Source organism: Thamnophis elegans, unplaced genomic scaffold (genome assembly GCF_009769535.1).
Source record: "Thamnophis elegans isolate rThaEle1 unplaced genomic scaffold, rThaEle1.pri scaffold_59_arrow_ctg1, whole genome shotgun sequence".
In the NCBI taxonomy this organism is placed as follows: domain Eukaryota; kingdom Metazoa; phylum Chordata; class Lepidosauria; order Squamata; family Colubridae; genus Thamnophis; species Thamnophis elegans.
In genome coordinates, this window is record NW_022473899.1 from 422,783 (window position 1) to 449,192 (window position 26,410).

Here is a 26,410-nt window from a genome sequence, read left to right on the forward strand (position 1 = left end):
TTATAAAGTCCTCAAGTTTGGACAGCGTTGCTGCAACAGATCCAGAGATCTGTTGGGAGTTGCTTGCAGAGGCTTCCCAATCCTTCTCCGGCTTCTTTGCATAGATGGCACTTTCCCCGGCTGAAAGAGAGGGAGGCTTCCCTCACCTCACCCGGCCTTGGCTTTCATGGCCAAGGAGGGGAGACTTGAACTCGGGGCTTTCTAACTTGGGGCCTTAACCAGTAGGCCAACCTGGCTTTCTCTTGCTCATTTAGGGGTCCTGCTTTTAGTATGTTAGCGTCCCGGTTACTTTCTTCTGTCCCAATAATGGCTTCGCTTGTGCAACATTTCTTGGAAACGGCCCCCGACCGCATCCCCCCCCCCGTCCAACTGAGCCCCCCCCCCCCGTGGTCTGTGCCCACCAATGTTTTGCAGCAAGGGTCTGTGCTCATTCTTACACGTGGTTAATATTAGTGGCTTCTGCTTGCAAGCGAAGGTGCTTATCTGGGTCTCTGCGTCTTGGCACCTGACGAGCATCCATTTACTACAGAATGAGGCTACAGAAATAGCAACAGCACTCAAGACTTACATACCGCTTCCCAGTGCTTTTACAGCCCTCTCTAAGCGGTTTACAGAATCAGCCTCTTGCCCCCAACAATCTGGGTCCTCCTTTGACCCACCTCGGAAGGACGGAAGGCTGAGTCAACCTGGAGCCTGGTGAGATTCGAACTGCCAAATTGCAGGCAGGTGGCAGGCAGCAGAAGGAGCCTGTAGTACCGCACCCTAACCACTGCGCCACCGTGGCTCATTGGAATAATGGAATAAATCAATAAATAATAATAATAATAATAATAAATAATAATAATAATAAATAATAAATATAATAAATAATAAATATAAATAATAATAATAAATATAATAAATAATAATAATAATAAATAATAATTATAATAAATAATAAATTTAATAAATAATAAATTTAATAAATAATAAATTTAATAAATAAATAATAATAAAAATAATAAAAAATATCAAACAAAAACTGAGTCCCTGAGTCCCCCTGGGAGTAGGGCGGCATACAAGTTTAATAAATACTAATAAATACTAAAAACAATCTTTCGAGGAGTCCCTTCCACAGAAGGGAAGGCGACCCGCTGATTTTGGCACCCAAGTACCACAAAAAAGAGCCGAGGTGGCGCAGTGGTTAAATGCAGCACTGCAGGCTACTTCAGCTGACTGCAGTTCTGCAGTTCGGCTGTTCAAATCCCACCAGGCTCAGGGTTGACTCAGCCTTCCATCCTTCCGAGGTGGGTAAAATGAGGATTGTTGTTGGGGGCGATATGCTGACTCTGTAAACCGCTTAGAGAGGGCTGGAAGCCCTCTAAGCGGTAGATAAGTCTAACTGCTATTGCTATAAAAAAGGCTTTCTTTTCAGAAATGAACCTTGAGAGTTCTTAAAAAGCTTCTTTTTGTCCCATTAGAAACTTCAGAACTTTGTTCCAAACTTTCTCTTTATGATCCATAAAAGTTTTCCAAAATCCTGACAACTCATCCGTGGGCTCTGCCTCTCCTAAAAACCTCCTCAAATACGGAGGTATCAACCTGGAGCCACTTCAACTCTCGGAATTCCCCAGCCAGCTCCAGTTCTGGGAGTTGAAGTCCAGGGGTCTTAAAGTGCCCCCCCCCACCCGTTCCGCTCTAATATATTCAAAAGCAGAGTCTCTCCAAAACGGGGCAGGGGTGGGGGGGGGGGCGTGCCTGTCCCAGCAAAAGCCTGATGGATGCTTGAACCGAATAAACAGCTGCCTGAGGAGGGCTGGGATTCTTCTGCCAACTTTTCAAGAGGTTTAAAAGAACTCGCCAATGCGCAGCCGATTTGAGGGCACCCGTCACAAGTGCCCCTCGGGAGTGAGACATGCCTCCTATTTTTAGGGGAGCCTTTTCTCCAAAGGTTCCTTTCTCACAGCAGTTCTGAAGCTGTTCCACTGGTTAATTGTTTTCACTTTCAGGAAATTCCTCCTCAGTTCTAAGTTGCTTCTCTCCTTGATTAGTTTCCACCCATTGCTTCTTGTCCTGCCCTCAGGTGCCTTGGAGAAGAGCTTGACTCCCTCTTCATTGGGGCAGCCCCTCAAATACTGGCACGTTGCTATCATGCCACCCCTGGATGGAAGGGACCTTGGAGGTCTTCCAGTCCCACCCACTGCTCAGGAAGGAAACCCTCCACCAGGGATGGCTAACCGTTTTGTCGTTGCGTGCCGGAAGGGCGTGTACACCTGCGCAAGCACCCACACACACAATGCAATGCGCACGTGACACGTGACCCAACCCCCATGCATTCACTCATGTTCCCCCCCCCTCCCCGTTTTGCAGTAGTCCATGGGCCTAAGCTTCTCAAATGCCACTGGTGACCCCCGCCAGGAAAGGGAGAGGCCTTTCTACCAGGAAGAGGGAAAAGTCCCAAGAGATGATGAGGCGCCTTCTGTAATGAGGCATCTTCTTCACTGTAGAAAGAAACACAGTAGGCCTCCTTGCAGCCTCCTGGGAGCAAAAAACGGGCTGGACATCCTGCACGTGTGTGTCAGAGACCCGGAAATCAGCTGGCTTGCATGCGCAGTGGAGCTGAGCTGGGGGCAGCAGCTCCTGTGCCCGCAGAGAGTTCATCCTTATGGCGACGCAGCGATTCAGACGAGGCACCACATGCCCAGTTCCCGTAACTCTCCTTCCTCTGTTTCGAGGGTCTCCTTAGCAGCTGTGCCAGGGCTTTGGGGTGTATAAAAGCTCTCTGGTGGGGTCTCCGTAGGGTCATTGTTCGTGGCCCTTAACCCGGAGGCTACCCGGGATCCTCACGGGGGGTGGGGGGTGGGGGTTTCTTGGCTCAGAAAAGGCCTTGGGAGACCCCTGGGAGGGGCCCAGGGAAATAATGCCGGATGGGGGTGTGTGTGGATACCTTTGGCCCAGCCCCACTTTGGAACCCCCCCCCCGTGTGCGAAAGGGCAAATGACCGCAGTGGCATTAATTGGGACCCTTTTCGGCCTCAGTTACACACAGGTGATCCCCCGTGGCCTGACCTCTTCCCCAGGGCTCCCTGGCTCAGCCTGCAGCTGCTTTCAACCCAGCGCCTTCTGCCTGGGGGGCATGTCAGGCTTCCTGCCCTGAGCAGGGGGTTGGACTGGAATATATCACCGGGGGGGCCTCCGTCCCTCGCCGTCCACGTCCTACAATATCCAGAATGCTCAGCCAGGGTCACCTTCTGACAAGGGCGCAGAGCCCGCAAGAGCAACCCCCGCTGCCCAATCGGAACTCTCCCTCCTCCGTTCTTAGTCGATGTGGGAGGTGAGCGGTGAAAACAATGAAGTTCAAAGTTACGGCGGCATTGAAGAGAGTGACTTGTGACCCTTTTCCAGAGTTATGGCCATTGCAGCATCCCCACCGCCAGGGGATCAGAATTCAGATGCTTGGCAACTGGCTCCTGTTTACGACGGTTGCTGCGAAGGGCAGAAGCCGGCGGCCCATCGGCCTCTACGAGAGCCACTGCTGGTACGCAGCCGACCCAGCTGCAGGAACCCACCGGCTACGGCTGCCCCCGGCTGGAGCCCAGGGAAGAGACACCCCCCCTCCGAGGGCAGGCAGGCTCCATCCGAGGGGGCACCACCCCATCCAGAGGCCCAGACGGGGCTTCCAAGGGGCCACTGCGGGACTCAGCAGAGGCTCTCGGGGCCACCCTGGAGATTCAGACAACGGGGGCCTCCCCTCCCCCCAAACAGAGCAACCAGCAGCTGCTCCCGACGGGTGCACGGGAAGATGGGGGCAGCCCTGCGAGGGAGAAGCCCCCCCCCCCCGTCTCAAGGAGCGTCAGGAAGGGAGAGGCCACAGCGAGCCGGCTGCCACGGGGGGGGGGGGAATCCTCGGCCACGATGGAGCTCACAGCTTTGCCCTCAGGTCAGCAGCCGTCTTCCCCTTCAAGCCACGAGAGGCTCCAAGGGCCACCAGCCGCCTGCCAAGGACGGGACCCGGAGGCTCAATCTGAGGGTGGGGAGGTGGAAGGAGGACCCTTCCCCTTCTCCTGCAAGACCCCCCCCCCTCCCGCAGTTTCCTTCTCGCTCCCCAAAGACCTCCAGTCAGACGAGAGTAGAAAAGGGAATCTTTATAAGCAGCTACAGAGCACGGAAAACAGAGGACCATCTACAGCAGGCAAACCCCAGACAGGCCCAGGGCTGTGTGTGTGTGTGTGTGTGTGTGTGTGTGTGTGTTGAGGGGGGGGGTTAAGCAGGGGCACATGGCCCGGGGGGAGGGCAGCAGCCACGAGTCCCACTGGGGGGTGGGGAGGGGGAGATCTGCGGGTGGCAGCACCACAGGGAAAGTCCTCCGTTCCTGGCGCCCCCTGGTCTTCCAGGCGTGGAGACGCTGCCACCGCCACCGAGGAGCTTCGGTCTCTTCTGGGCCGGGTCTCTGCTCCCGGCAGCCTGGAACCAGGGTGGCCCCTCTGCTCCCTTCCAGAACCTCTTCCTGGGACCGATCAGGGAGCCGGAGGCTTTGATGGTGGGAATCCCCCTCACCCGGCCAAGGGCTTCCCTTCCATCCTGCAGGGGGGGGGGGGGAGCAGAAGAACCCCACCCCCACCCCAACTAAGGGAGCCTCTTCAGCACGGGAAGCAAAACAACTCACACTGGTGGGGGGGAAACCACACACGGGGCCCCTCGGCCGGCTTTTTTAAGGCCTCCCACCCACCTGGGGGCCCCAGAGTAGGCCAGGCTGGCTGCTAACAGCTCCCCTCCCAATGCAGCCTGTGGGGGAGGGTCTGCCCAGGACTTTGCTCGGGGGGGAGGGGGAAAAAGTGAGGAGAGGCGCCCAGGCATCCGAGGGGCACCAGAGACGGGTAGGGAGGCCTCGCCAAAGGGGCGGGGCAGAGAAGGAGCAGGGAAGGACAGACAGACACCCTAAGCAGGTTCAGCACCCCCTCCCCAAATTGCCAACTAAGATTCATGGGGGGGGGAGCTTCTTGAGCGCCCCCAACACTTGCGCAGCCCCTTCCTTCAGGATCCAAAGTGAGGCTCTGCCACGCAGGAGGACTGTCACTTCGGAGTGGGGCCTGGCGACGAGGACCCCTGTGCAGAGGGCTGCCGCTTGCCGTCCCCCTGGCCCTCCTTGGGGGCAGAAGCAGCCGGCCGCAAGGCTTCAGGCGGAGGAGGATTCTGGCTGCTTGGCTCTGCCGTCACCGTCTCCCCAAAGACTGCCGGAGAGAAAGCCGGTGGGTCAGGGGCGACGTGGGGCTGCTTTTGCAGGGGGCCGGGGTGGCGGGAGGCAGTCATCCACTCACCTCTCCGGGAAAGCACCTGCAGGAAGCCCAGGAGGGCAAAGGTCACCAGGAAGAGGCCGATCACGTCCTCCACGGAGGGGGCCGAGGAGCCTGGAAAGGAAGGCAGGTGGGGAGTCCTGGAAACAGACACCAAGTCGTGTCCCCCCCCCCAGCCCTCTAGGGGGCTCCCTAGGCACCCCTTCCACCAATGCTTCCCACACAAAGGGGGGCCCCCATTTCAGCCAGCCCAGAAGTTCCCTTAAAGGCCGCTGCTCTACAGGTGGGCCATGCCCAAGCGGGGGTGGGGGGAGAACTGTGGGCACAAAGGGGCTTCCTTTCACACCTAGGCTAACCACACCCTAAGCCCCATTGTACTTCCAGGGCTGGGCCTGCGGGAACCGACCACTCCCCACAATGAAGATGCCCCCACCCCACTCAAAGGCCACTCTTGGTGCGTCCTGCAGGCTCTGGACCGGGGGGTGTGTGTGTCCCCAAAACTTTTTAAACAGGGGGCCAATTCACGGTCCTTCAGACTGCTGGGAAGGGGGTCAGACCGGCTGGGTGGGCGTGGCCAGGTGGTCATGTGATTAGGTGGGCGTGGCCAATTAAAGAGTCCATTGAACAATGCCCACAAATTAAACTTTCATTTGTTTTGCTCCTGGGGGGGGGGATCTTTTCTTTGCATGTTTCCAGTTGTTTTGGAGTCTGGGGGTCCACTCCAGGAAACTCAATTTTGCAGCAATTCTTACAAGCCCCAAGGAGCTCGAGAAATATGTCTCCCTCTCTCCCTCCTTCTCTATCCATCTGTCTTTATCTTCCAGAGGCAGGAAAGGTGTTTATTATAATTATAATTTATGGTGAAAAAATGGGCAATTTTCACCCATTTTCTGGCTTCGTGGGGCATCTGTGCACCCCGCTTTTCACCCCTCCCACCTCCAAAACGTCTCTGCAAACCAACATTATCAGCCTTGCCTTGTCTTAACTCACGGAAGTTAAGTCCTGTGCTTGGCCGAAGGATGGGCAGGGCAATGTGGGGGGGGGGGTGCAGCCTCATTGTCCTGCACGGGCCGGATTAATGGCTTTGGCGAGCTGCATGTGGGCCGTATTTTGAGGACGCATGCTTTAGACCAATGGTAACACCCTTATTGTTTGGGGGGGCGGCTGTTGCCCGAGATTCATAGCCTGCCTCCAGTGCCAAGAGGTAGCTGGGACAAGAACGTTATCGTACTTGTGGGTCCCAAGAATTGGTATTCTACTCCCTCCAGATTGGGGGTGATGGGCCCCAGAGGCTGTGTGACTGTTCCTGGGTCCCCCCTGGCTTTGGGTGGAGGCACCCCCCCCCCTGATTCCTTCCAGCAGTTTCTGTTTTCCCTTCCGTTCTTCTCCCAAGGGGGGGGGTGTGCGCCCTCCGCCTCCACACGCACCCTGCGTGCCCCTCCCCCCGTTCCCCACGTGCGGCCAGGAGCCTCCTCTGCGCCTACCTGCCACTTTCAGCTTCAGGGTCTTCTGGAGCCCTGCCGGCCCCAGCCCCGCGTGACTCACGTGGCAGCTGTACGAGCCCCCTTGGTCCCCCTGTTGGGCAGCTGGGAGGCGGGCAAAGCTGGTGAAGCTGTAGGTGCCATCCGGCGCCTGTCGGTGTCCCGATTCCCACGTTTCCAGGAGGACCTTGTGGGGCGCGCTGGGAGTGTGCCACTTCCAGGCCACGGAGACGCTCTGGGGGTAATAGCCGGCGATCTCGCAGGCGAGGTCCGTGTGGGTGTTGAGGGGCACCGGGAGGGGGACCGGGCGGAGGGTGACCTTAGGCGGCTCTGGGGGCAGAGAGAGGGGTGGGGGAAGAAGCAACTCAGAAACCCCAAGTAACTCGGAAAGAGCAGCTAGAAGATTTCTAAGCATGGCGTAACATACAACAACCCTGTGAGGTAGGCTGGGGAAGTCTCTGCTTCGGTGGGGCCACAGGGATTGCCAACACCCACGGAAGAACTGGGCTCCTCCGTCGGCAGAGGGGGGACCTTTGCGCTGCCAGAGCATTTCTGGCCTCCCATCCTGGTACGGTGCTTCCCCCGGGTGGAATTTGGGGAAGTGTTAGGGGGGGTCCTGCCTCCCCAGGCTTCTCAAGAAAGCAGAACCCCTGAAATGACGAACACTTCAGAAGGGACTTTTACGGAAAGGCAGGGATTCCATCTGAAGTTTCCCCGTCAGAAATGCTGAGTTAATACTAGGGCAAGCAAAGCCCCTTTCGGTGTCCAGTCCAACATGGGGCTCATCCCAAGGGGGCGAAGATGTTTGGAGAACCTCAGGCAGAGGAAGGTGGTAACCGTCGTTCTCCCGGCCGCTCCAGTTTCGCCACTGAGGGAGCGCAGATGGCTCCAAGCGCATCCCCTCCCCTCCATTTCCCTCAAGGTCCCGTACAACGGAGCAAATGGAAGCCCGCGAAAGATTTCCCTGCCCCCCCAAGCCTCCCCCCTCCCTGCAGAATGGCAGCGCCCCAACAGCCCTCTATGGGGCCTGCCAGGGAGGTGGCAGAAGCCCACCGGTAGGAATAGCCCACCACCCTCAGGGGGGTGATTCCCCCTCGGCTGCTCCACAAGCGACTCTGGAAACGAGGGAGACGTCGGGGGAGGCCCTCGCGCGCAGCACGTGGGGAGAGGGAAGGGGGAGACACTCACGCACGATCTTGAGCTCCACGGCCTGCTGGGCCTGCAGGTGGGGCAGGTAGACGGAGCAGATGTAGGTGCCCTCGTGCCGCACCTGAGCGCCCTGTAGCTGCAGGGAGACGTTGCTGCTCCCGGGGTCCAGGAAGAGGCGGGCGCCCTCCTCAGACACCGCCATGTGTTGGGTCGCTCCGTCGTAGGCCAGGATCACCTGTCCGGCTCCGCCGTGCTGGTGGCGCCACTCGACCGAGAAGGCCATGGGCGGAGCCGAGAAGCCACAGTCCAGCAGGACATCCTGCCCCAGGCGGGACTCCAGGTGGGGCGTCCGGGTGAAGACCGAGAGGACGGCTGCGCAGGAGGAGGAGGAGAGGCCTTGAGTCCGGCTGCTCAGCCAAGCCCCCCTCCCACATACTCCAGCTCTGCCCCTCCCCTCTCAGCCAAGCCCCCCCCCCAAAACTGATCTCAAAACTCTTGTTTCACTTCCTCTAAGCCAGTGGCTCTCAACCTGTGGGTCACGACCCCTGTAGGGAGGGTCAAACGACCCTTTCACAGGGGTCACCTAAGGACATCCACCTCCACCGGCCTCGTCCATGCTCAGGAGCACCCCCTGAAGCGGCAGGTGCATGAAGAGTGCCGGGTGGAGGAGTAGCCTCCTCCCACCTCCGGGCGCAACCCAGACGCCACCCCGTCCGGTCTCCACGCCGGGGAAAGGCCGAGGCGCTGAAGGGGGAGAGAGACGGGTTCTTCTGGATAGCGGATCAGCCTCGGCTCCGATGGACATCCGAAGTGAGCGCGGTCGGCGGTGCTGCTTCAGCCCAGCTGCCTGTACAGGGGTTCGAAGGCGCCCGGAGAGCAGGAGACCGGCGGGACGGTCGGGCCACCCGCTGCAGCCGGCGAGACGGGCTCTCGCCCAAGCAGGCACATGCCAAGATTAAACCTGCTTTGGGCCTGCAGGCTAAACTGAGTTCAGAGGCTTTTCGGGCCCCGGGAAGGGCAGGCAGGGGAGGCCAGAGGGGAGGACAAGACCCACCCACCCATTCCTTCCGGGACGGAAGCACAGTTCGACGTAGCTTAAGCCTCCGTTTAAAATCCCATTTAAAAGGTAACTTCTTAATCTGTGTTTAAGAAAGAAAGAAAGAAAAGAAAAGGGAGGGAGGAATGGAAAGAAAAGAAAAGGGAGGGAGGAATGGAAAGAAAGAAAGAAAAGGGAGGAATGGAAGGAAAGAAAGAAAAAGAAAACGGTGGGTGGGGGGAACGGAAGGTAAAAAAACCTAAACTTAGTAAAGTGGAGCTCGTGTAAACCAGGAGCTGCTGCTGGAGGAAGGCAGGGAGGTCGGTTTATCCTGGAAAATCCCAGCCTGGTTGATCTTCTCCCCAACCAAGATTGGCAGGTTAATCCCTGTGCTTTAATTATGCTCAATTTGCAATAATGAAAACATTATTCTGCATATCAGGTGTTTACGTTACGATTCATAACAGTAGCAAAATCGCAGTTATGGAGCAGCAACGGAAGTAATTTTATTTTTACTGGGGGTCACATGACCACCTGAGGAAGGTTGAGGACGGCTGCTCTAAGCCTTTAAAATTCCCCCCCCCCCTTTGCTAGTTTTAAGCCTTTGCTTATTTGCCTTTCTTGTTTTGACGAATACAAGCAGCCCTTGACTTACGGCCACAACTGAGCCCAACATTTCTGTTGCTAAGCGAGACACGTGTTAAGTGATTTTTGCCCCATTTTACGACCTTTCTTGTCCCAGTTGTTAAGTGAATCCCTGAAGCTCAGTTAGTGAGATGGTTGTTCAGTGACTTTCCTGGTCAGAAGGTCGCAAAAGGGGATCAGGTGACCCCGGGACACTGCTACCGTCGTAACTATGAGTCGGCTACCAAGCACAAGGGGTCACTGTAAGTCAAGGACTACTTGTAAAGTGGTGGTTGGGCTGAAGAGAGTATGGCCGCCCAAGGTCACCCCGCTGACTCTCATGGCCCAGGTGGGACTCGAACACAGGACCTCCTGCTTTCTAGCCTGGTGCCTTAACCGCTGGACCAAACCGCCTACTCTTTCTTGGCCTGTGTTGTTGCCTTGATGCCTTCAATCTGCACTCTTAAATAAAGCGCACTTCCTGCTGGGTGGGAGGGAGGGAGGGAGGGAGGGAGGGAGGGGGGAAAAGAAGGGAAGGAGGGAGGAAGTTTTCCTTAGCATATTCTCAGCAATGAAACTGAAGGTGAAAGGTTGCTTTGAGGAAAAGCCTGGGACAGGAGCTCTATTGATCTCCAGATACGTCCCCTTGCTGACATCTCTCCCTCCAACTACAATCCATGGGATATGTTGGACCGCAACACCCGCGGGGGATGGTGGGGGTGGTTATATTGGGTCCACTGCTTAAAAGGAGGAACCCTACAAGTCAACCCAGGACTGTCAATCAATACCACCCCCCCACCCGCATTTGAGGCATACCTGTTGCCATGGTGACCCTGCTGGCCTCCGGTTTCCCGGGCAACGGCCCCTCCTGGTGCAGAATGCTGCTGACCCCGAAGTCCACCTGGGGGTTCTGGACGGTGGCGATGACCCAGCGGCCCTCCAGGGAGCGCGGGCAGCCCTTCTGCCCCACCAGGCCCACCGCCCAGGGCACGTGCGCCTCCCGCGGGTGGTAGGGGTTGATCTCGCAGGCCACCTCCGGCTCTCCGGGGCCGGGCAGAGCTGAGGCCGCCCAGCGGGGATGGGCGCCAGCCTCCTTGCCGCTCCAGAGGGTCCCGGCGGGGTCTGTGCGGAAGGACGGAGGGAGACAGACGGGGAGACTTCAGCTGCCCTGCCCGCGGAAGAGGCCCGCCGCCGCCCCCTCCCCAACCCCGCCGCCCCCTCCTCACCCAGCAGCTGGAAGGCCAGGCCGGGCTCCACCTCGGCGGGCAGCTCGGGCTCCAGGGCGGCTTCGGAGAGGCGCTGGCCGGGCGGCGGCAGGAGGAGCAGAGCGCGGCGCTGGCTCAGGTCGCTGGGCATAACCGAGCCGGCCCCGCGCCCACCACGCGCCTCCTCCACGAACCAGCAGCCCAGCTTGGCCGCGGACGGCGGCGAGGAGGCGCCCAGGGACGCACCTGCGGGGCAGAAGAAGTCGCTGAGCGGGGTTGGGCGGGACGGGACTGCCCCCCCCCCTCTCCGCGAAAGCGAAAGCAGAAGCGGCCCCGCCCGAGCGGGAATCCCCGGCCCTGAGTCTCGCTGTCCAACGGGGGTCGCCAACGGGGCTCCGGGCCGTTGAGAGATTCCTCCGGGGCGCTCCGGGCGGTCGCCGGGGTGGGCGTCCCCTGGGTGGCGCAGGATCCCCGCTTCCCGCCAGGCCCGGGACCCCCGCCCGCGCTCACCCAGCAGGAGGAGGAGGAGAGGGAAGCGGAGGGGGCTCCGCTGGCGGCGGGCGGCCGCGAAGGAGGCGTCGGGCATCTCGGACGGGCGGTCGAAGAGCGGGAGCTGCAGAGAGACGCGGCGCGGTGCGTTAAGCTCGGGCCGCTTTCACTTTCGGCGGCGGAGGAAGGGGAGGCGCCCGAGGCCGCCTCCCCCCCTGGACGCGCTCGTTCCAGGCGAGGCAACGGCGACCCCGGCCGTGGGAGGCGAACAACGCCCGGCAGCCTCCTTTCCAGAGGGAAGCGGTGGGGAGGGGGGCGTGGCCTTTGTTAACAGCCCCCAGCCCCAATTCTCTGCTGCTGTTTGGGGCCAGCTGGCCCGATGGAGCTTCCACGGAGCCCTGGAAGGAGACCGGGGGGGGGGGGGGGGCTTCTGCCCACTCACCACTAGGTGGCACTGCAGCTGCTCCCAAGACAAGGGCCGCCTAAGCCAGGGCTCGTCGCGGGATGGGGGACCACCAGGAGATCCCGGAGAACTATTAGGAAGTCAACCAAGCGCTCTGGAAGGTGGCAAACTGCGGATGGACGATGGGAATTCGCTTCCATGCAAGGCAGCTTGTGTTGGGGTGTGTGTGTGTGAAAGTTTCCAGGGGTGTTAGACCCACAAATAAAATAGCGTCGTTGGCTCCGTGTCTGCATTTACACCTTCACACCAGCTATACGCCCCCCCCCCCCGAAGACTTCAGCACACCCACGAGGACGAGGTGGGCCCCAAAGGGAGACCCCACTGAGGGCGAAGGGGGAGAGAGAGCGAAGGGAGCATCGGCCAGAATGGCCCTCTTTTTTTGGGGGGGGGGAGGGAAATTTGTGCTAGTGACGGGGGCCCTCGCCCCCACCTAGCAAGCCCGTCTAGTGTCCAGCAGAGCCCCAAATAAAATGGGGGCCAAAGGGACCTTCCGAAGGGTGGATCCTGGCAGGAAAAGCCACGTCCCAAACCAGACGCCGAACTCCACTTGCCACTTGGGGTGGGGTGGGGGTACCCCTTCCACGTCCATCCTCCCCGCCCCTTCCTGCCCTTCCCTCTGGCCAGAGGCTCAAGAGGCAGGATTAGAACTGGGGTCGCCCTGGAGATCCCCCCCCTCCCACCCCCCAGGACACTGCAGGGACTGGAGGGAGCAAGACCTACAGAGGATAAAGAGCCACACAGGGTCCCAGGGCCGGAAGGGACCTCAGAGGTCATCTAGCCCAACCCCCTGCTCAAGGCAGGGGATGCTATACATTGGGGAGCCTCTGACTTGACGGCCAGAACGGAGCCCCAAATGCCTGTGGCCGAGTGAGAGTGTTGTAGAAAAAGGGGACGCAACCGTCATAAATACGGGTCAGTTGCCCAGCGCCTGAATTTTGACCATGTAACCATGGGGATGCAGCCACGGTCATAAGTGTGAAAAATGGTCGTCACTTTTTCCAGTGCCCTAATAACTTCGAAGGGCTTGTTAATTGAACTGCCGCTTGTCAAGGGCTGGCTGGACCCCCCCCCAAATACAAGGACTCCCCTCTCCTGCTCTGTGTTGCCCAGAGCCAAGAAGAGAGGGAGGGGGGAATGGGGGGGGGCAGGCTCAGGCCCCCAAAGGGAAGATGCAACCAGCCAATTCCTTGGACCCAGCTTCAATTTAAGGCACATTGTCCTTGGAGTGGGTGGGGGGTGGCAGCAACAGTGGGCCAAGGAGAGTCCCCCCCCCCGTTTCCTCCCTACAAGCTCACCTGGCAGCAGCCCCCTCCCCCCCCTCTCCTCAGCCCCAGGACAACGAAGAGCCAAGCCAGGTGGGGACTTAAACAGCAATAAATATTTATAGAGAATTTGTGACTTTCATCTAGAAAAGGCCAAAACCAAATTGAAGGACGTTTATCATCGCGAACAGAAGGAACCGTGTGAGGGGGGGGGGGGTGGAGAAGAGGGGGGGGGGACACCTCTGAAACCTGTGTGGGAAGGGGGGGGGGCTTCTCCTTGTCTTCCAGGCTGGGACCAGAGCAAAGTCCAGCTTTTTTGGGGGGGGGGTGTTTCTAGAGTGACCAGCCACTTCTCTGGACACACAGTTGGGCATCCGGTCACCTCAGAACTGTCCCCCGCGGGACCCCTTCCTGGGGAAAGGAGGGGCTCTTCCCCAAACGTCCGCACCCCGAGACAGACAGACAGAGGGGGGAGAGGAGGCGGCTTTTACAACGAGACACTCACACCCCCCTGTGCAAATGGGCCAGGGGGGCGTTGAGCATCCCCCTCTTCCCCCCAAAGACGATTCAGCTGGCACCTGGCTCTAGGAAGACCCCCCCCCCTGTCCCGGAGTTGGGCCCATTGCAAGATGGGAAGGCAGGCCGAAGGGGGAGTTTCCCTCGCAGGAGCCAGACCCCGAGGGGAAGCCGCAGGGCCCATCCAGGGAAGGGCAGCCCACGGCAGTGTCGGCCAGGGGGAAGGAAGGGGGACCAGGAGGGCCTTCCTCGCAGGGAGCTCGTCACATCTTGCTGCTGCTGCTGCTGCTGCTGCCTGCAAAGCCCAGTTCGCTGCGGGGGGACCGTCCCACGGCCCACTCGGCCTCCCCAGGGAGGCGGGAGGGTGAGGCCTCCTTCTTGGTGGGCAGGGCAGGCCCTCCCGAGGGGGCTCCCCCTCCTCCTCCTCCTCCGCCCAGGCGGTGGCGCCTCTCGCAGTGGCCCTTGTGGCGCATGAAGCTGTCCCTCCACATGAACTTCTTGGCGCAGACCTGGCACTGGTAGGGCTTCAGCCCCGTGTGGGTCTTCATGTGCTCCGTCAGGTGGTGCTTCATCTTGAACTTCTTGTTGCAGACGGGGCAGTCGAAGGGCCGGAGGTTGAGGTGCATGTTGACGTGCCGGTCGCGCATGCTCTTGTGGGAGAAGGCCTTCCCGCAGTGGCACAGGAAGATCTTGTTGCCCTCCCCGGAGGCCCCCGACAGCTGCACCGCCCCGTGCTCCACCACCGACGACGGCGGCGGCGGCCCGGACGTCCCCGCGGCCCCCGCCGGGAAGAGCAGCACCGGGCTCCCCTGCAGCTCCAGGGGCAGGAGGGCCCGAGGCGCAGCGGGGGGAGGCGCCGGGGGGAAGCCCACGTCCTGGGAGGACTCGCAGAAGTTGACCTGCTCCTCCGGCAGGGGCGCCTCGCTTAGCGTCCGGACGTCGCTGATGCTGAGGGCGGCAGGCTCGGCCGGCTCCTCGTCTTCCTCGCAAGTCAGCACCAGCCCTTCCTCCTCCTCCTCCTCTTCCTCCTCCTCCGGGCCGCCCCGCCCGCCCCGCTCCTCCTTCACCGGCGCCCACTGCCGCTGCGGGACGACGCTGGGCCGATGCAGGTAGGCCGGCCGGAGGGCCTCGCTGCTGCCGGGCTCCCCGCCGCCGCCGCCCTCCTCGTCGTCCGGCTCGGGCGCGCTCTTGCGGGCGAAGGGGGCGGGCGGGCGGAGGCGCCGGGGGGCGGCCCGGCGGAGCCCCTCGCCGCCGCCTCCCACCGCGCGGGGCTGCTCGTGCCCGTCGCGGCGGGGGCTGAAGTAGCTGCTGCTGCTGGGCGACTGACTCTCCCCGCCGCCGCCGGGCCCCGCGGAGGAGGAGGAGGCGTCGTCGGCGGTGGCGTCCTGGGCTGGGTCGGGGCGGCGCTGGCGCTCCTTGAGCAGCTCCGTGCACTTGTCGACGATGTGCCACATCTGGAGGACGCTGCCGACCGTCAGGAAGTTGACCAGGTCGTCGCGGGCCATGCGGAGCCGCCCCGTGTAGGCCGAGCCCAGCACCAGCTCGAAGGCGGCCGGGTCCATGACGCTGGGCAGCTCCACGGCGCTCAGGTCCTTCAGCAGCACCTGGTCGTGGAAGTAGGGCGAGCAGGCGGCCAGCACCGCCCGGTGCGCCCGGAAGACCCGGCCCTGCACGCGGATGGTCAGGTCGCACAGCTGCCCCTCCACCCGCTGCCGGTTCAGCGCCTCCAGCAGCGCCCGCGTCGCCTCCGGGAAGGACACCTGCACCGCCGCCGCCGCCTCCGCCATGCCGCCCACGGGGGTCCGCGCCGCCCGCCCGCCTCCCCGCGCACGCGCCCTCCGCGCCCGCCCGGGAAGAGGAGGCGGAGCCCTCGCTCCTCCCACGCCCCCTGCTCCCCTCCCCCCCTCCCCCCGGGGAAGAAGAGGCCAGGCGGGCTCCGTGCAGAAAAATAGTCCTTTTATTCCGAATCCCCCCGCCCCGCCCCTCCCTCCCCCCCCCGCGAAGTCCGCGGCTACTCCGAGTCGGAGAGGACGATGATCTCCTCCGGGTCGCACTGGGTGGCCACGCTGGTCTGCAAGGGGGGGGGAGAGAGAGAGAGAGACGTCAGGGGAGCCTCCCGGGCGCTCCGGCCCCGCTTCCCCCACCTGCAGCCCCTCCCGACCCCCCCCCCCCTGCCCCCAGCACCCACCCTGGTGAGGGGGTCCTCCGGCGGCTGCTTGGACCGCTGCTGCCGCTGCTGCCGCCGTGGGGCCGGGGTCCTGGGGCTGCCCTGGCTGCTGGAGACCAGGCCGAATCCGGGGGAGTCCGGGCGGGTGGAGTCGGCCATGGGGGCCGGGCTCTGGGGGGGCGGCCACTCCTCCTCCTCCTCCTCCCCCCCCTCGGAGCCAGAGCTGGGCACCTTGATGCAGCCCCCCTCCCTGGCGGAGGAGGGGGTGGTGCTGCTGATGCTGGCAGGGAAAGAGAGGGAGGGGGGGGCAGGGTCAGATATGAGGGGGGGAGGCATGGCATCCCCCCCCCCTCAGCCCCTCTTCCCCCCCCTACCTGTTGCAAATGGGGGGCTGCCCCCAAGCACGGCTCCTCTTGCTGGCCGGCTGCTGCCCGTTGAGCTCCCCGTTCTCCAGCGACTGGCTGCGCTTGGCGGCCCTGGGGGCCGAGTCCTGCTGCCCCCCAGGAGAGGGGGCTGGGCTGGCCTCCCCCCCTTCCTCCTCCTCCTGCTTCATCTGCAAGAGCAGCTGCTGAGACTCCCAAGAGGGCAGGAGACCCTCCTCCTCCTCCTCAGAGAACAGGACCACCTCGGGCACCTCCATCTGCTGGTCGGCCTCTGCGTCCAGAGCAGGGGGGCCCTTACCTGGGGGGGGGGAAAGAGTCGGCAGAGTTCAAGCCCCTGACATGAGCCCCCTTCCCACCCCCAGACGTGTGGGGCAGAGGGGTGGGGGAAGGGGCAACAGGACACAAAGGAGACTTTGGGGGGGGGATTCCTGGGGTCAGGAAGGGTGGGCAGAGGAGGCCCACCCACCCCAGGAGACCCTTCCGGGCTATTAATGCAGATTTAACCTGCGGAACTCATTGCCACAAGAAAGAGCATGTTCAGGGGGAAAGGCTGGTGCCTGCCAGAGAAGACAGGCCGAATTGTGCCACCCAGACTACCTGGAGCTGCCTCCTCCTCCTCTTCCTCCTCTTCCTCCTCTCCACCATCCAGGCAGTGGGCCAGCTCTGCCTCTAGGTCGGACTCCGAGTCCGAGTCTTCCTCTTCTTCCTCCTCCTCCTCTTCTTCCTCCTCCTCCTCCTCTTCTTCCCACGGTGCCCCCTTCTTACTGCTCTCCTTGGGGCCTGTGCCGCTGTCCTAGTGCAGAGGCCGGTGGTGTGGGTGGGTGGGATGTCCCACTGGCCCTGGACATCCCCCCCCCCCGTGGCCAGAGGAAACCACACTCCTCCCCCCCCCCCCGGGCAAGAGTTGGCCAGGGAAGCCGGGAAGAGCAGAGGCTGCCAGGGAGGGGGTTGTGGGGCAAGAAGCCTGCCGGGGGATGTGATGGGAAATGGGCTGAAGCCAGACTGGTCGTGTGGGGGGAGGGCTGGCATGGGGGGGGGAAGTTCCGGCCTGGTTCTGCTGCAGCAGATGGGAAAAGCCCAACATCCCTTCGACCATCCAAGGGAGTCGAGGGTCTCTCTTTCCAAAGGAACCTGCCCGGGGCAGGCCTGACACATAACGCTACCATTTCTCTGCCCTCTTTGGAGTGGGTCTGGCCTTTGCAGCCATTTTGTGATTGTGCCCCTAGCTCAAGGGATACTCGGCCGGACCCAACTCTCCTCCTTCAGCTCAGTGGCTCCCCACTGATTCAACCCCCATGCCCTGGCAGAACTTCAGAGACGGAAAGCCCGGCGGGCGGTCAGCCCTCTGGCGAGCTTTGCCGACCGCTCAAAGGCAGGAGGCTGGGACCCCCCCACCTACCCCACAACCCCCACACTGAGCTGCCTGGCCCTCTGGATGCCCCCACCTCCAGGTGCCCACGGGGGTCCCTTGGCCTCCCCTTACCTCTCTGGCGGCTGTGCCCGAGACGGACTCCTTTGGGGAGGCCGGCTCCCCCTCCGCGGCTCTGCTGGACTGGGTCCCTCTGCCCCCCTGCTGCTGCTGCTCCTCGCTCTTGTCCTGCAGCTGAGCGAACTGAGCAATCACCTCCTCCAAGCGCTGCACACCCAGCGCCTGGTTGCGCTGCAGGTGCCGGGCTAACTCCACATCCGCCAGGGCTGGGTCAGTATCTGCCGGGCAGAAGGAGGGCAGGAGCTGAGGGGAATCCGTCTGCCCTCCGCCTGGAGCAACCTGCTCCCCCTTCTGTGGACAGTGGTGAGGCCCTTGGAAAAGTGGGGGAGGGCCAAAGCCCCCCAGGAAGACTGGGCCCTGGAGACGCTTCCCTCCGAGGGGCTGTGCCCAAGCAGCACGGAGCAAGGGGGGCCTGCAGCTGCCCTCACCAGGAGGGCAAGGCTGGAAGAGTGGGCCCCCCTCACCTGCCCAACCCTCAGCCACAGATGTTCATCCCAGCTTCAGGCCAGCCGCCCCATAGCCTGGGTTCTCTGGTAGGGCACAGCTGGCTACCTTCCCCCACCCCCACAATTTTAGTCGCCCTCAAACTTTCCACCTGGGATTCTTTCCCCCAGATGAAAGAGCCCCGTGCCCCCTCCCCGGCCCTCCCTTTCCTGCCGGGGGGCAATATTTGCCTGGAGCCTCCCTTCTCCGGCCGACTCCTCGGTTCAAGAATCCGTCCAGCAAGGCAGCCGTGAGCAGGGAAGGCAGCAGCGTAAAAACACGGGCACTGAAAGATATGCCTCCCCCCCCCCAAGGACAAGATGCGGCAGTTCTGAGAGAGAGAGAGGAGGGGGTGGGGGTTAACCCTAACCCCAAGCTCTGTGGGGCAGGGGTCTTGTGGGGGGAGGCTGCCTGGCTTGACTTCACCCGAAGGAATCTGAGCTGCTCATCCAGGCCTCGGGCGCAGGGCTTGTTTTGGCTGGGCAGGCAAGCCCGAAAACAGGTTTAGGCCTGTTTCCCCTCCTTCCAGACAGCCAAAGAAACTAGGAACAATAAGAATGGCCGGGTGCCTCCCTTGCGCCCCCAGCCGGTGGCCCCCAGGACCGCCCTAAGGGAGATTGGAACTGGCACCAAAGCAGGACTTCTTGGGTTGCATTTGGGGGTGACAGTGGGGTTATTCCAAGCCAGCACCTGCCCCAGGTGGAAGCAGGGGCCGCAGAGTCCCCTCGGGCCCCGGACAGGCACTCACTAGGCCGATACTGATCGGTGAGATGGCTGCCAAAGTTGTACACCAGGTCGAGGCGTCGCCGCTCTTGCAGCTGGGCGCCCACGTCACGGAAGGCGTCGCGTGCCATGACCTCCATCTGGCGCTTGGGCAGCCCCAGGTTGTGACGGTCGTTGGCCTTTTGCACCACCTTGAGGATGTCGGCAAAGTCCGGGAAGGCCTCCGGCTGGTTGATCAGCCGCTCGATGCGCCGGTTGACCTCTGGATAGCGGGTCCCGCGGTAGGGGATGCGCTGCTCTATGACGCGGCCGGTCAGGCTGTTGCAGTCCTTCAGCTGGCAGAGGCGCTTGAAGACGTGCATCAGCCGGCGCTTGAGGCGGCTTTCCTGCAGGTAGGCCGAATCCTGGCTATCCAGCTCCTCCAAGTCCAGCTCCTGCTCCTGCAGCCGTTGGATCTCGGTGGCGTAAACCCGCAGCAGGTTCTCCAGGTAGCGGATCTGCCGCTTGTTGCCCACACAGGGCTTGGCGGGCTCGGAGGGCGTCTGGGGGGCAGGGGCAGCCGGGGCATCCTGGGCGCCTGCGGGGCCGGGGGCCACAGCCCTTTTCCTCTGTGAATGGGCACGGAAAGTGGTGCAGAGTTCGTTAATGTAAACGTAGACTTTGTTTCTCCTGGCTTGCACCCGCGTCAGGCAGCGGCTCAGGACGTTGTGGAACTCCACCGAGGCCAGGTACTCTGGACTGGTCTTCTGGTGGCGGCCGGACAGGTAGTCGATGACCTCGGGGTGGTCCTCAGTGTGCTTGGAGCAGAAGGCCACGAACTGCAGGGGGAAAGGGGCAGCAGAGGCATTGCTCAAGGGAGGCCCGGGCTGGCCTCGCCTGCTCCGCGGCTTCCTGCCAGGAACAAAACGGCAGCTGGGCTGGGAGGTGACATTCTTCCCCCTCCTCCCCCACCCCGGACGTCTACGGGACGGGCCCCGTAGTCCATAAGGCCCGGGAGGAGAAGCCTTCACGGGGGCCCAGTTTGCCAGGATACGACATTGAGTAGCTGGGCACAGTGTAGAGGGTACGACACGCCCGAACGCAGAGTTATCGTTGATTGGTTGGGGAGTGCTGGCCCTTGCATGAGGCAATCTGCACTGTGATTGGTTGCTATAGGTGCAAAGGGGGCGTTTCTAATTTTCCCGCCTTTTTCTTTTGTGCGCTCCGAATGCCCCCAGATTTACCTCACGATGGAAATGTCAGAATAGATGGATTTATGCAAGGCAACATCCCGTCAGCGTCTCCGAACTTAATTCGGACAATCGCCGTGCGAGTCCCTGGCCGGAGTTAATGGGCCAAGAAGCCTTCCGGCCCCTTCTAGAAAAGGACAGGGGCTGTGTGTGTGTGTGTGTGTGTGTGTGTGTGTGTGTGGAGTGTGTGTGTGGCAGGGGTCAAAGTCCATGGGGAGAAATTCGGAAGAGAGGCAGGAAGGTGGAGGTGGACCTGTTTGGCCAAGAGACCAAGAGATGGGGGGGGGAGTGTAATTCTGGCCAGAGAAGAGACCCCCGAGGACGCCCAACTGAGGGGCTGGAAGGGCAGGAGAGGCACAACAGACGCGAGTGCGCCAGTCGCTTGGTGGGCGAGGGCTGCCTTGCGCTGGAGGCAACCTGTGCCCGAGTGCCCCCTCCCCCGCCCTTTGGGCCCCAGGGACCGACTCCACAGAGAGGAGCTTTCCTGTGCCCCCCCCCTGGGGGGGGAGGGGTTGGGGACCCTGATCCACCCCACGATTGGCTGCTGCGGGTGTTAAAGGGGGAGGTTCCCTTCCTCCCCTGCGGCTTCTGTCTACGCCCGTGATGTTCCTGAGCCTACAGGTAGTCCTCAAGTTACGGCCACAACCGAGCCCAAAATTTCTGTGGTTAAGCGAAACATTTTGTTAAGTGAGTTTTGCCCCACTTTACAATTCTTCTTCCCACGGTTGTTAATCAAATCCTTGCGTTTGTTAAACGAGTAACACGGTCGTTAAGTGAATCCGGTCAGAAGGTGGCCAAAAGGGAACCGTGGGACGTCGGGACGCAGCAACAGTCATAAATGTGAACCGGTTACTGAGCATCTTAATCCCATGCGACCACGGGGGGTGGGGTGGGGGGGGGGCAACGGGACGGTTGGCCAAGTGTGAAAAACGGCCGTAAGTCTCTTCTTTTCAGGGCCGTTGTAACTTTGAACGGCCACCAAGCGACCTGTCGTAAGTCGAGGACTACCCATAGCCGGCCTGCTGTGAGCATTCAAGTGGAACGTTATTTATATAAAGCCACAGGTTCCACCTGGACCGCGGCTGCCGCCAGCGCCCAACCCCAGCGGACTAGATGGCTGAAATGCTGAGCTTGGCGATCAGAAAGGTCGGCGGTTCCAGTCCCTAGTTCAGGTGTCCTGCGTGAGCAGGGGGGTTGGACTAGATGACCCCCAAGGCCCCTTCCCACTCTGTTGCTCTTAATAATTCCCAGGGAAAGAGCGGAGACGCCCCAGGGGATTCTGGGAAATGGGGGGAAGCCGGGAGGGGAGGGGGGTGGTGGTTGGGGGAAGCCAGCTACAAGGGAAGCCCCCCCCCCCTCCCCACGGGGGAAAAGGGAGACGCTCCTGAGCGGGGTCTGCGAGGGGACGGGGCGGCCGAGAGTGGGATGGATGGCCTTTGAGGGCCCCTTCGAGACCTATCGGCCACGGGAGCCGCCCTCCCTCCCTCCCTCCCGCTTCCCCCCCCGACGGGGCTTCCCCGAGGAAGGGAGAAGGAACCGCGCCTTTCCACGCTGACCTCCTGGAAGAGCCGCTCGTTCCCTGCGCGGAGCCCCTTCTCCTCGGGGCCGCCGCCGCTGCTGCTGCCGTTCAGCGGGGGGCTCGTCGTCGTCGTCGGAGGGGGCGGGCGGGGGCAGCGCGGGCGGGGGGGGCCGCGGGCGTCGTCGGAGGGGCCGGGCGGGGCCGGGCGGCTGTCCTCCTCCTCCTCGTCGTCGTCGTCCAGGACGATGATGCAGTCGGAGGAGGAGGAAGCGGCGTCGGGCGGGGAGCTCATGGCCGTCGGGGGGCCCGGGGGCCGCTGGGCATTGTCCGGCAGGGGCGGCAACGCGGGAACCGGACTCCGGGAAGGGAGACGCCGACCGGCCTCCTCCTCCTCCTCCGGGGGGGTGACGGCGGCGGCGGCGGCGTCCAGGCTGGCGGGGCGGCCGCTCCTCCCAGCGACGGCTTTCAACTTTCGATTCCGCTCGCCTCGCCTCCGAGTACCCGCCTGCCCCCGCGCCCACTGCGCAGGACCGGAAGCGGAGGCCCTCCCCCCCTCCCCGCCATGTTCCTGTACGGGGGAGGAGTTGGCGGCCTTGTCGCTGCGCCTCTTGTCCGGCGGCGGCGGCGGCGCGACCATCACCCCGCCGAGGACCGGGCGCGCAGGAAGGGGTGGGTGGGTGGGCCTGCCCCTCCTCCCTCTCGGTCCCGGCCGCGACGGGGGCGTCGTACGGGAGAAGCGCTGCCGGCGTTTCCCGACACGTGACCGGATATCGCTAGCTGAAGCTCGGAGGCCACGCCCCCTCTGGGCCGAGCTTTTCCCTTGCGCCTGCGCTCTCGGTTCCCTTCAAGCACGGGCGGGGGAGGGACCGTGGATTCAGGAGGCGGGAAACAATGCAGCTGCCTGTCAAAAGCGCCTGCAACCACTGCGCATGCGCTTCCCTCCCCGCCTGTCAGTCCGCGCTTCCCTCCATCGCCCACCCCCGCTGGAAGAGAGGAAGGGTCCCGCGTGGCTTGGAGATTTGCCTCTTTTTATTCAGAAAAAAAAACTTTCACAGCCAAGGGACACACAAAAGACACACACAAGCAGTAAAACAATTAAAAAAACCACAGAAGACAACTGGGGGGAGGACGGGGGGGGGGGGTTGGTGGAGAGACCCCCCCTCACTTCCGGTTGCTGGAGGCTGTGCCGATGACGCACTCGTTCACCTGCAAGGGAAAAGGGAGGAGGAGGAGGAGGAGGAGGAGGGGGGCTCTCTCTGTGATGTAAACCCACTTGCCCCTCTCCCCCCCCCACGTGCCCCCCACCCCAAAAACAGACTTACCTTCCTAGCGAAGCGGAGGGAGTTGAGGGACTCGCCCAAGTTCTCCTCCAGGGGGGAGATGTTCACAAACATCAGCCTGGGGAGGGGGGAGGAAGAGGGCAAAGGGGGGGGGGTTCCTGTGAGTTGGGTGGGGGGGTCCCAGGCAGAGCCCCCTCCCCTGCTCCCCAGCCCCCACCCCAAAACGCCACTCACATTTTGGAGCTGCCCCCCAGGGAGTTCTGGAGCAGGTAGGTCAGCTTGCTGTTCCGGTAGGGGATGTGGGCCTCCTGCAGAAGGCACCGGGTGTGTGTGTGTGTGTTTCAGGTGTTGGGGGAGGCAGCCTCTTCCCCCCACCCACTCTTCCCCCCCCCCCGGGGTCAGGGAGGGCCCCCACCTACCTTGTTGCTGAGGGCGGTGATGACCAGGCCCAGGGTGGAGAGGCTGGTGTTGATGGCCTGCGTCTCCTTCAGCCGCTCCCCCATGGACAGGGACTTGTCCAGCCGCTCGCTGCCCGCCAGGTCCACCAGGCTCAGCACGGCTGCAGGGCCAAGGAGGGCAGGTCAGGGCCTCCCCCTCTCAAGCGGGGCAGCCTTTGGGGGGGGGAGGCTCTACAAGGGCCCCAGGGGAATGGCCCCGCCCCCCTTTGACCTCCGCCCCCCCAACTCACAGGAGGTGTGGAGCCCCCGCTTGGCATTGGTGCCCTCCAGGCGGAGCTGGAAGAGGCTGTGGCTGCGGGAGGAGCGCTCGTTCAGGCTGGTCCTGGCCACGGAGCGGTGGGCCCTGGCCGTGTGCAGCAGCCTCAGGACCTGGCAAGGGAAGGTGGTGGTGGTGAGGGGGCTGCTGGACCGGTCCCAGAAGCCTTGCGGAGGGGGGGGGGAGTGGAAGAGGAGCCCCAGGGGGCCTCCTTTGGAGGGAGGGCCCTACCTCCTCCTGGGAAGAGACCGAGACGCAGGAGAGGTTGGGGACGTGCAGCTCCTCCGTCAGCTGGCTCACGCGGCGGATCTCCAGCTCCCCGTTACTGCTCTGGCCGCAGCACCAGAAGATCCCGCAGCGACTCATTGTAGATCTCCAGGAAGCTGGCTGTGAATTGGTACTGGGGGTGGAGGTGGGGGGAGGAGTTAGCTCTCCCGGGGGAGGCAGTGGGGCAATGGGGGCTGAGCTAGGCCCAGAAAACCCCGCGTCCTTTCTGACTTTGCTGGCGGGAGGGTCTGAATGCGGTTCACAAGGGACCTGCAGAGCTCAGGGCGGACCCCCCTTTGCCCCTCCCACCCTGCCTCACCTTCCACCCCTTGGTCTCCATCTCGCGGGAGGCTGCGAAGATCTGCTGCACGGCTCGAGGGATCATGCCTGCCGTTTCAGGGTTCTGGTCCTCGGGTCCCTCCATGGTGTACGTCTTCCCGCTGCCCGTCTGCCCGTAGGCGAAAATGCAGACATGATACCCGTCCAAGGCTGACTGGCAGGGAAGAAGGAGAAGAGCGCCCAGGAGGGTGAATGCCTGGCAAGGTGTGTGTGTGTGTGTGTGTGTGTTGTGCTTCCTAACCCTCCGGCCCCCACCTGAACAAGCAGGGAGATCTCCTCAAAGACGCTCTCCTGGGAACTGGAGGGAGGAAACACCCGGTCGAAGGTGAAGTCGTAGTTGATGTCCTCCTTGCGCTCACGGCCCACGTGGGACTGTTGTGGGGGGGAGGGGGAGAGAAAGGGGTCGCTTTGTGGGAGATTTACACACACACACACACCCCTTCCGGCAAAGCTACTTATTCTTCCCCGTGGGCTCATCTCAAAGGCACGCCTGCCTCCATCCCCTTCCTCTCCACAGATGGGCCACCGGCCTCTCCCCTGCCCCCCTGTGTGCGTGAGTCCGTGTGAGGGGAGGCGAACGTACCTCCTCTGCCCTGGAGAGCACAAGGCCCTTGTTGTTGTCAGCCGGGAAGCGCAGGTGGCTGGCGGCCTTCTGGGCCTGCCTCTCGCTGGCCAGCAAGGGCCGCACTCGGCAGAAGACACGGATGTTCCCCTGGAAGGCCAGAGCAAAGGGGGGAGGGGGGGTGTCAGGCAGCCCCTCAGGACAAGGGCATCTCCTCCCTCCCCCACACAAACAGGCGGCCGCGTCCCCACCTTCAGCTCCTGCAGTGCGTTGTGCAAGCAGCGTCGCTCCATCTCCCCCTGGTGCAGCTGCTCCTCCAGCACCTCCAGCCGGGCCCTCAGCCCCTCGTTCAGCTGCCGTTGCCCCGCCAGGCTCTCTTCGGACAGCAGGAGCTCCTCCTGCACGGCAAGGAGGGGAGGGGGGTCTTGAGCCTCCTCCTCTTCCCCAGAAGCTTCACACACACAGACACACACACACACACACACACACACGGACACACACAGCCAACCTGGGCCAGTTTACAGTGTTGCAAATGCCTTGAGGCAGCCACAGGAGTCCTGGCCAGTCCGGGAGTCACGGCCTTCCGGCTGTAAATGAGTCAAACCCCCCCATATCCCCCCCCCCCAAGGTTTCCCACTGAAGGCGGCTTAGGGGTGGCAACAGGAGGACTGGAGGCTGGACAGGGAGCCGGTTTGGGGAAGGGCAGCCCCACCTGCAGCCTCTGCTCCCGCGTCCCATTCCCCCCCCTCCCCACACCTCCCCAGTCATGGATGCTGACTGGCAAAGGATTCAGAGAGGTAGGTGTGTGTGTGTGTGTGTGTGTGTGTGTGTGTGTGAGAGAGAGAGAGAGAGAGAGAGAGAGAGAGAGAGAGAGAGAGAGAGAGAGAGAGAGAGAGAGAGAGAGAGAGAGAAAGGCCTTGTGCAACATTTGCCATGTTGTGCTCAATAAAGATCGGACGGCAAACCAACAGAATTCTTTATTATGTCACCGAGAGGCAGAGACGGCTGGGCCAAGGCCTCCCCTCCACAATCTCCAGGTGCCCTGACTTTGACACACACACACAGACACACGGCTGTTCTGGTGCCCGGGTGGGGGCCAAAGGGGAAGCCGTGGACAGGAAGTGAGCCAGGACCCTCCGAGAAGGCCCTGACGATGCCCTCTCTCACCTCTCTGGCCTTCAGCCGGATGGACTGTTCCCGGCTGCCCTCCGTGAGCTCCCGGTTGAGGGCCTCCAGCTGCCCGATCCTCTCGGCTTGGCTCCGGCACCTTCCTTCCAGCCGCTCTTCCTTCTCCAGCAGCTCCGACACTTTCTGGCCGCTCTCCCTGGCCTCCTCTCGCAAGATCTCCAGTTCCGAAGCCAGGCGGCTGCAGGTGGCCATGGGAGGAAGGGGTCAAGACCAGCCCCCGAGCCCCCCCCCCACCCGCGGCCCTCGGCTCAGCCTCCCCCCTCCTCCTCCTCACCTGGCCCGGCCGCCCAGCTCCCCCTTCTGGCTGGTGGCGTCCGTCAGCTCCTGCTGCAGCTCCCCCAGCTGGCTCTTCAGGGACTCGTTCTCCCCCGCCAGGCCCTGGACCCTCTCCTTGTAGCCTCCCACCTTGGCCTGGAGGTCGCTGATCTGCCCCTTCAGGTCCCAGGGGGCTCGCCTTCGCCCCGTTCCCCCCGCAGGGGCGGCTGGGGGTCCTGGGGGGAAGTGGAGGAAAAGCCCTGGTGAGGAAGGGGGGGAGGAGCTTAAGAGGCGGGAGAGGTTGGGGGTGGCCTC

General features: G+C 62.3%; 4 protein-coding genes across 4 annotated transcripts in view; all 4 read right to left on the minus strand.

Annotated features, from left to right (window-relative positions):
- Positions 1-4,103: 4,103 nt before the first annotated feature.
- TAPBP (TAP binding protein) lies at positions 4,104-11,609 on the minus strand. The gene is made up of 7 exons (XM_032238711.1): positions 11,278-11,609; positions 10,789-11,013; positions 10,379-10,684; positions 7,942-8,274; positions 6,757-7,083; positions 5,297-5,386; positions 4,104-5,209 (listed from the first exon to the last, which is right to left on the minus strand). Exons 1-7 carry the CDS (start codon positions 11,351-11,353, stop codon positions 5,052-5,054), a joined length of 1,515 nt encoding a protein of 504 aa, XP_032094602.1. The 5' UTR covers positions 11,354-11,609; the 3' UTR covers positions 4,104-5,051.
- A 1,475-nt stretch (positions 11,610-13,084) lies between these two features.
- ZBTB22 (zinc finger and BTB domain containing 22) lies at positions 13,085-15,311 on the minus strand. Its single transcript, XM_032238710.1, has one exon. It carries the CDS (start codon positions 15,282-15,284, stop codon positions 13,761-13,763), a length of 1,524 nt encoding a protein of 507 aa, XP_032094601.1. The 5' UTR covers positions 15,285-15,311; the 3' UTR covers positions 13,085-13,760.
- A 125-nt stretch (positions 15,312-15,436) lies between these two features.
- On the minus strand, positions 15,437-22,183 carry DAXX (death domain associated protein). The gene is made up of 7 exons (XM_032238712.1): positions 21,528-22,183; positions 18,768-19,560; positions 17,531-17,754; positions 16,645-16,840; positions 16,039-16,345; positions 15,686-15,944; positions 15,437-15,568 (listed from the first exon to the last, which is right to left on the minus strand). The coding sequence occupies exons 1-7, from the start codon at positions 22,125-22,127 to the stop codon at positions 15,509-15,511; spliced, it is 2,439 nt and encodes an 812-aa protein (XP_032094603.1). The 5' UTR covers positions 22,128-22,183; the 3' UTR covers positions 15,437-15,508.
- A 318-nt stretch (positions 22,184-22,501) lies between these two features.
- Positions 22,502-26,410, minus strand: part of KIFC1 (kinesin family member C1) — a 7,371-nt gene continuing 3,462 nt past the window's right edge. Inside the window, 13 exon segments of the mRNA XM_032238722.1 lie at positions 22,502-22,696; positions 22,813-22,888; positions 23,005-23,078; positions 23,190-23,329; positions 23,459-23,597; positions 23,716-23,808; positions 23,810-23,884; positions 24,071-24,244; positions 24,346-24,462; positions 24,674-24,802; positions 24,904-25,050; positions 25,820-26,018; positions 26,115-26,378. Of these exon segments, the coding sequence (XP_032094613.1) occupies positions 22,652-22,696; positions 22,813-22,888; positions 23,005-23,078; positions 23,190-23,329; positions 23,459-23,597; positions 23,716-23,808; positions 23,810-23,884; positions 24,071-24,244; positions 24,346-24,462; positions 24,674-24,802; positions 24,904-25,050; positions 25,820-26,018; positions 26,115-26,378 (1,672 nt within the window). The 3' untranslated portion in view covers positions 22,502-22,651.